The sequence below is a fragment of the Cariama cristata genome, unplaced genomic scaffold, assembly GCF_000690535.1.
Source record: "Cariama cristata isolate BGI_N322 unplaced genomic scaffold, ASM69053v1 scaffold18779, whole genome shotgun sequence".
Classification (NCBI taxonomy): Eukaryota; Metazoa; Chordata; class Aves; order Cariamiformes; family Cariamidae; genus Cariama; species Cariama cristata.
Genome location: NW_009636514.1, coordinates 29868 through 38452, shown reverse-complemented (window position 1 = coordinate 38452; position 8585 = coordinate 29868). Strand labels below are relative to the sequence as shown.

The 8585-nt window shown below is 42.2% G+C and overlaps 1 protein-coding gene across 1 annotated transcript in view; it reads left to right on the top strand.

The window, feature by feature from the left end:
• Positions 1-417: 417 nt before the first annotated feature.
• TELO2 (telomere maintenance 2) overlaps positions 418-8585 on the top strand; it is a gene marked incomplete at its 5' end in the record, with an annotated part of 18567 nt that continues 10399 nt past the window's right edge. Inside the window, 8 exons of the mRNA XM_009707945.1 lie at positions 418-735; positions 1309-1377; positions 2049-2196; positions 3231-3333; positions 4121-4189; positions 5141-5282; positions 6585-6721; positions 7485-7526. Of these exons, the coding sequence (XP_009706247.1) occupies positions 418-735; positions 1309-1377; positions 2049-2196; positions 3231-3333; positions 4121-4189; positions 5141-5282; positions 6585-6721; positions 7485-7526 (1028 nt within the window). The remainder of the gene's footprint in view (positions 736-1308; positions 1378-2048; positions 2197-3230; positions 3334-4120; positions 4190-5140; positions 5283-6584; positions 6722-7484; positions 7527-8585) is intronic.

Sequence of the window (8585 nt, the reverse complement as noted above, 5' to 3'; positions counted from 1 at the left end):
GGCGGGTGTCAGCCGGCGCAGTGGCCTGGAGAGCTGGTGGTGGCTCTTCCACCTCAGAGTTTGTCTCGGAGCGAAAGGAGGGATGTGTGCGGATGCCCGCAGCTGTGGCAGAACGGGAGCATAAACGTGCAGGTGGATGGAGACGAGAGTGAGGGTGGGGAGGCCTTGCTCTGCCCTTGGGCCCCCCGAATCCCGTCATTTCGAAACGGACTTACGGTGCTGGTGCTTCCCACACAGGTCACAAAACTGTCTTCAGTTAGGCTTATTGAATATCCTGAAATGTTAGGAGCCAAGGAAACTAGAAATACTAAGAGATTAAAATCGGTTTGATTTTAATTTGATTTTGATTAGAATTCTGTGTGATTGCGGTGAGACCACAACAGAAAAACAATAGTATGCACTTTTTTTTTAAATCAGTTAAAAGGGGCAGGGACTTACTGCAGTTACTTTCTTCCAGTCCTAGCTTTCATCCGAGGGAGCTTGTTGAGGTACTGGAACAGTTCCTGCAGGAGGGACGGATTTCAGCCCTGATGTGGGAGGTCTGTCAGCAGCAAGCACAGGCTGGCTCGCCTGAGCTGCAAGAGGCCCTGCTCAACAAGATTGTGTGTTTGCCTGATTATGTGAGCAATAAACTCCAAGGGAAAAACCCACCAGTATTCTTCCCACAGAACTACTTTCCTCTCTTGGGTGGTGCAGTTATCCAGGTGCTACAGAAGATCTCCGATTCTCTAAGAGGTGAGATTGCAAGAGCACTGTGCTATAGAGATGGCTCTTCTGAAGAAGTGTTTCATGCATGGACGCCCTTGCCTGGTGCTTGAAATCCAGATAATGGGTATTGCAGAGCCTCACGTTCATCTTTCAGGCTGAATTTTGTTGTGCTTAAAAGCATAAGATACCTGGAATGAGGAAGATGGCCGAGGCTTTTTAAAATCCCACTGAAAGCTGCAGTCCTACAAGTGGTTAAATGGCGTCACCTGTTGCCAAAGCTTAATTGTGGTCACTTCATCTGTGCTGAAAGAATTGTAAAAATTGATTTAAATGGTACTGAATGAACCAGTGGCTTTGTTACCATTGTGCTAAAGTGGGACTTAACTACTTTAGTCTTCTGGCTCTCGTTGTGTATAAATAATACTGGGTGCCGTTTTGTGGCTGAAGGCAAGTGGTGGAGGGAGGAAGAGATGATGCTTGAAGAGAAAAAGTTAATCTGTGTTTTCAGGCTTCAGTACTTGTAGAAGTGTATGCATCTCTTCTGAAGGTGGTTTGGAGGCTGGTGATGCTCTTCTTAAGCTTGTGTCTGTTTTATCCCAGGTGGCTTGGATTGCTCAATCTCTTTTGTTTCTCATGTCCTGGGGAAGGTATGCGTTCATGGAAGACAAAGTGAGTGGTTTGCAGTACTATTTTGGGGAGGGGGAAATTCTGTTTTACCATATTAGTACGGAAGGATGACTATGTTGATGATCAACAGAGAGAGTGTGAGACTCACCAGTTAATACTTTGGGGGTTTTGTGAGTTGGGCTGTATGGGCTGCTCTCTGAGGCTGCTCAACTACGTATCTGGTAGATGTTGATGCTTTTCTGTTAGCTCATGTGAATGGGATCTGTTCTCTCAAAAATCGGTGAGGTTATTAGCTGCCTCATCCTGCTATTTGGGGCAGAACTATTAAATGCTCTCCTAGGGCTTTTCATCCAGTCGTCTTGAAAGGGCCTTGTAATAGCAGCATAAATCACTGTCCATATGTAATAACTCTCGCACATGAGTAGCCTTCAGTCTGGCTTTGCTTAGGACTTTGAAGCCACTGAATGCAGAAGTAGTTAACAGGGCTGGCGAAGAAGAGGAAAGATTGTCTAGCTGTGTACTGTGATGAGGACTACGAGCAAGTTCCTTAGGCTGCTTAGGTTAGTTCTTGCCACAGGAGTAATTTAGAACTGCCAACTGTACGTTGTATTTCTTCATCTTGAAAGGATTTTGAAATTTGCAGGCTGACCTTGAGTACTGCTGCACCGGTTCTGTCCATCTGGTATATTTACCTGTTTTCTTTTCCACTTCAGAGGAAATTCTGAACGTTTTGGTACCCCACCTAACGGATCTCACCAAGTCAGACTGCATCTGGCAAAGAATATGCTGGCGATTGGTTGAATGTGTGCCAGACCGCTGGATGGAAGCAGTGGTCCTTGGATTTGTGCAGAGGGCACCTGGGTAAGAACTCTGCTTTCATCCCTGATCCAGAGCAAACGCTGGAATTTTTTCCTAAATACTTGCAGAATCAGTTTCTGAAAGATGCTGACGTGCGTGTGTGTGTAGGTGCTTTCTTACAGTGTCATTCCTGGGAGACTCTAGGCTTAAAGTAGCTGATTGTTCCCTCTCAGGGAGAACCTGCACCATCCCTGAAAGATCTGTATCATGACATGCAGTGAAAAAACAAGTGAAAACATTCTTTGCAATTACTGACTCACTCTTAAAGTTTAGAGGTGTTTTTGTTGTCTGAAAAGCGGATTCGTGCCCGGCGTGCAATAAGCCAATTCCACACACTCAGGAGAGACTTTCTATTTATTCAGGCCTGGGTGCTCGGTGGACTTTTTCCACAAATCAAGCGCACCAACAGCAAGTTAAAGTGTTCCTTTCATACACAAAAATCAGGAATCAGTATTTTTCCCATACACACCTATTAACTACTGATTGGTTAGTAATTTACATACAATTACATATTCATTCATGTAATTACGCATGCTCAGGGAAAGGATCTTCACCTGGGCAAGGGTCTTCTTGACCTGTGGGTGTGATTTTTAGTATAATGAAGGCAGGTCACTTCAGGACACCTTAAAAACTACTTTTGTTGACAAGTCGATTAATCGATTGGTCACTTTGCCAGGTTGTCAAATAACAGTCAGTCCAGATGTTCTCACAAGCTTCTAGGACTTTACATATTCTTAATTCCCTTCATGAATCCTTTCTTGTCAATCAAAGTCATCTTGACCGAGATGGTTGACTCAAAGCAAGGTATAATCAAAGCCTTTTAATTATTAACTATGGTTACCAGTGAAATGCGTTATATCAATTTTACAATATTATTAGGTAGAACACAGTCTTCTGTACAAATAGGTTGTTACTCTGATGATATCATTTTAGACACTTTGTTGCAAATAGCTGCCGGCAGAATTGTCTAGGATTAGTAGCAGCGTGACAGTAATTACATGGATTGCTAATGTTTTGCTATTGACCTGTCTTGTTAGGGCAGATGTCTTGTCTAGGTTGCTGGGGAACCTGGTTGTGAAAAACAAGAAAGCCCAGTTTGTGGTGACACAGAAGATGCTGCTCTTGCAGTATGGCCACACGGTAAGGACTGTTGAACAGCTGTGTAGTAATGCCTCATTTTCCCAAGTGCCAGTGTGGTTTTTTAGCTGAGCTCCAGGTCCTCTTGTGTAAGGTTTAACTCTTCATTCTGAAGTCAGCCCTCAGTCTCTCCACATGTACCTGAGCCGTGCAGCTGTTTGCTTACATCCCCTCAGCTGAATGTAATGAAGAGGGACTGGTAAATAGTTGCTTTGAAATCAGGGGATTCGTGTGCTCTCTCAGGGTTGATTGCAATTAGCAGAATTACTTTATTCTTTTTGTGGAACCAAATGGTTATTTGCACATAATTTCAGTGTTCTGGGGAGCTGGAGACATCTAGTTAGTTTAGAGTCTGAGGAGACCGAAGAAGCCGTGACCCACCCTTAGGGATAAGAATTAGATTGAAGAGATGAGACAAGGACTGGCTTTTTTTTTTTTTTTTCCCCTGTGCACCTGAGTTTGTCACAAGGTGTTAGGAAGTGTTCTGTGGCTTGCAATGTTGTTATGAGAGATGTTCTCTAGACTTTGTGTTCCAAGTTTGCCTGGGACTCTGCTGATCTGGTTTTGATGGTAAAAATACTGTGCCATATTCCTGTCCTGTTTTTTCATGTATTTCATTGGCAACTGCATGTGTGTGGTTGTTTTTTTAAATTTGCTTACTTTTCTGTCTCTGAATGTTGTCAACCAGTCCCTCAGAATGAAAAGTTTAAAATAGTGAGAATACACGCCTGTCATTGCTGGATGACGACTTTATGCCCAGTTAAAGCAAAACTCGTGGTTTTTGTTGCAGACTGCAGTGCTGCAGAACCTCCTTGGCTACCTGTCCCTGGATAGCCTTCGGCGTGCCTTATTGATCAAAGTAAGGTCAAGTAACTTTGTTGCTGAGGTATCTGATGGAAGAAATGCTACTGTGTGAGTGTGCGTGTCTGTGTCTGTGGGGCGCACAATTTTGGTGGTTCTCTAAGACACTTTTGTTACTGTTCATGAGAGTGAGGGAAGCCCTGCCGTATCACAAGTAAATGGTGATACACAAATTGAAGACTTTCAGCACTGCTGGCATTAGTTTTTCATATTTAATTGATAAATTGTCCTTCAAGTAGCAACACTATCGAGGCTTGGATTCTGACAGATGTCCCATGTCCTCCACCCTTCTCTGCTTCCTCTGTCATCCCCTATTTGTGTGGCTGGGCAGATAGCAGCAAGTGATGAAGTTGGTTGAGAGTTGTCTGTGTGCCAAATGGTTGATGCTTCAGAATCTCTCTCATCTACCTTTTCCTCAGTAGGGATGCAGATATTTTCCCTCTCCAAGTCAGCAGTGTGATGGAACTTCTAGGGAATTTGTATCTCTGGAAATCTCTACCGTTTTGTCAATGTTTTTTTTTCCCCTCACTAGTTACACATTCTAAAATTATCTGGAAATACTGGCAGCTATGCAAGATTGGACTAAAAACATACAAAACCATATAATATCATAATGGTTTTTGACAATAATACATGTTGCTTTGCATATAATATTCATTTATGAGAAATAAACATACAATTTTTTTTATTTTAAAAGTGATAAGTATTTAATGATGCATTAAACAAAGGTGGTGTGGAGTTCTCAGTTGGTCAAACATAGTATATTTTGGGCCTTGAAATACAAAGTTAGCTCCGTTTGTAGGGAGTGTAAAGTTCACTGGGAAGCATGAAGACCAAAGGGCTATGCAATGTGCTATATGAAAGCACATTTCAAAAATGTGCTTCAAAAAGATGACAACTTATGCATAGAAAAGATCCATTTCAAGTCAACTTGAGTTCTCTGATTCAGGTGCTGCAAGAACTGTTGGAGACCTGGGGCAGCGGCAGCGCTGTGAAACACTCTCCACCTGAGCAGCAGCAGTATATTAGCAAGGCCATTCTTATCTGTCTCTCCCACCTGAAGGAGCCTGAAATCGAGAGCTGCAGACAAGGTAAGGCAGTGGGAGAAGCAGGGGTTAGATTTGTTTAATGGAAAGTCTGACTGTGAGTACAAAAACATCTTGTTTTGATCTATGGATAAACAAAATTGTCCCATCTCCATCTTGGTAAATGGAGTAGCCTGCTGGAATCCTCTTTTTCTTTAGCACTGATAGGATATAATTCCAAGTGCATAGCTTTAAATTATGAAATTGGAGAAGCATCTCTTTGACCTAAGGTTCTTACCTGAACAGTCGTTTAGGAACCCTTAAGTTTTGTTACAGGAGAAGCAAGGATTGACTCTGGGACTGATGAGAGGAACGGTGTGATTTGAAATTTATAGGCTTACCGTTAGAGCGTGAGTAAGGCTCCAAAGTGGACAGGGGAAAGTACAGCAGGATAAAAAGCTGTTTGCTTGGTCCCTGGCTATCCATGTGCATTCCTCTGGGTCATTCTGCTCCCCTCAGTGTGAGGTGGGGAGGGATAGTGAGTTACCAGCAGTAACCACCTATTCTGTATTCGTACAGCACGTAGCACATTGGCGTCCTGGTCTAAAATTTCTGTTTCTGTTGCAATAAAAATTTTCTGTCCAATGTCTAGAGTTACTTCTCTGTGTGGCTTTGGGGGGTGGGGGGAGAAGGCTGACTTACAAGACCTGTTCATCTGTTTGATTCTAGAATTAATTCTTCTGTAGGTGAGTAAGTGACTTGTTATTTAGTAACAGTACTGTAATTTTATAATCTGTATTTTTTTCTGACAACTGTTGAAAAGATAACATTTTCTGAGTTGAAGGAGGTCAGTCTAACAGCAGTAAGCCTGCCTGGTAAAGCTGGCAACCATCACTCTCTGTGGGATGAGAAATACTGGTGGTTTCTGCCTGTTTCAAGTTATCTAGATGGTGAGGGAAATTTCTCCCTCCATGATTGTTGTACTGGTCAGAATTTGTAGCTTCCTCAAAACATGGCTTTTCACTTAAGTGGTTTTGAAGCACTCTAAAAACAAGCTGAAGATTGACTTGGCTTACCGTCTTTTTTTTGTTTCAGTGAAAACTGAAATATTCCAAATTTAGAATATATTGTCATGTTTTGTTGACTTTGTACCCCTTGAAAAGGCATGGTGTTATTATATTGGTGCTGAAGGGCAATACTGCCACTGCCATTGCAGAAGGAGAAGTCGCAGTTGCATGGACTTTTCCTATCTTTCTACACATTATTGGGTGGTGAGAGGCTAAAGATGCCCTCTCAGGGAACCAGCATAAAGATGGATGTTTGTTTCTGTCACTGTTTCGTGCATGGTTTGGTTTTTTTTTTTTCCAGAGCTTCTCACAAGCATGATGGAGGGCGTGAAATGCCACTTGGACAGCAATCTGCCGCAAATACGGCGTCTGGGAATGATTGTGGCAGAGAGCATTAGTTCAAAAATCAACACTGATGGGCCTGTCTTGAAGTTTCAGGTGAAGGTTATAATGAAATTTATGTCTAGTCTTCAGGTCTTAGAGGAAGTAAAAGCTTTAAACCAGGACATTATAGCAAGTTCTAACACTTATTTTTCTGGAAATAAGGAAAGGTAGCAACACTTTGAAAAAGAGAGGATATCTGTTTATGAAAAACAATTGTATAGAAAATAGCCAGGTGGCTGAGAGTGACCTTAAGAGTGTAACTTGATGGCAAAGTTCAGGGTAAACTGTTGACAATAAGGAACTGGTAGACGATTATTATATTGCATGAGGGAATCGGAATCTGACCCACGGCAGCTGAGAGGGAACTTCAAACCTAAACCAATGGTGAACATTCAGTCCCTGACGCAGTGGGAAGACCTGCTCTGAGTTGAGATTTTCAAGACTGACGTGGAGATATATGCTCTGGTATTTCCAGTAGAGTTTATAAGAATTATGTGATTAAATCACATTAATTCTTTAAAAACCTGCATCATCCCTCATGTCGCATTGCCGTTTATTAAATGTTTTAAAGATTGTAATAACATTCAGGCAAGGTCTGATCAGGTACTACTGTTAAATATAGGGACAAAGATTACATATGGCACAGATTGCTATACAGCATAAATGCATTACTGCTGGCAGCACAGTGATTGAAACAAATGGGATTTGTGTGGGTTTATCTGCTCATGATTCAGCCTTCAGTAGAAGGGTCAAATGTTTAATGCTGGGCATATTTGCAATCAAATAGAGTGCAGTAACGGTTATTCTGAATGTCTAGTACGAAGAAGATGACGAAGCAAGAGAATTGAAGTCCCTTCTGGTGCAGACTCCACCATTCTGTGGTGTTCCCAGCCTTCCAGATGATGAGTAAGATATTGCTACTGTTCATCTCCATGCCATCTTTTTGCCCTTCTCCATACCTTTTTTTGAGTTATACACTAGAACTGTATACAGTATTTGAGATGTCTTATATATTCTTAAGCATTATAATGCACCTTATTCTTACAATGCAGTGTAGTTATGTTAAATTCATAAACCAAATGGTTGTATGTATTAAAACTGCTCATTTGATAGCTGCACATGGTGAAACCATGCTGCAGGGGTCCTGTGTGCCCCTGAGGAGAGTCAAATGGCCCTTTCTGTTTGCCTCTTGGAAATCTGGCATTTGGGCCATATGGCCCCAGCCCATTCGTCTATGACAAAAATGTAGCATATCTGTCAGTCTAAAGACTGGTTCTTTGGTGCTATTAACTTCCATAGCATCTGCTGAGGCTCTTTGGAGCACTTAGTTTTACCAGCAGATGAACGAAGCACTTCATGTTATTACCAAATGAAGCTGTCCAGCACTCCACTGAAGTACAGAAGATTTATTGCTGCCATTTTAGGGGCATAATCAGCATAGACAGCTGTTTGAGACAGCATTTGAGAAGCGGAGAGATGAAAGGACAATGCCAAAGCCCACAGAAATAGGTATAGAGAGAGAAAAAAAAATTCTCAATTACTGTATTCATCCTACTAGCAATGGGTAAAGGTTTTTGTCCATTTGTTCAGTTTCGTTCACAGCTTACGGTGCAGGCCAGTGTGATCCAGTTATCACAGACGAGTCTTTTCTTAGCAGTCCTAGGTACAGGTTAGTGCAGGGGAACACAGCAAATTAGCTAGCTTAATTTTTGCTATCTATTGCTCATCTCTTAAGAGATTCTGCTTCTCTTCTCCCCTCACCCCGTTCTCCTTCCAAGGACTTTGTTCCTTGTGTCAGCCAAGCTAGGTGGGAGACTGCAGCAGAAATAATTATCTGCCGTTCTGTTTAGGCAGCAAGGGTTGATGGTGTGGGTAGTTTCTTGCTTGTGAGTAAGGACTGTTACTTTATTGGTTTTAA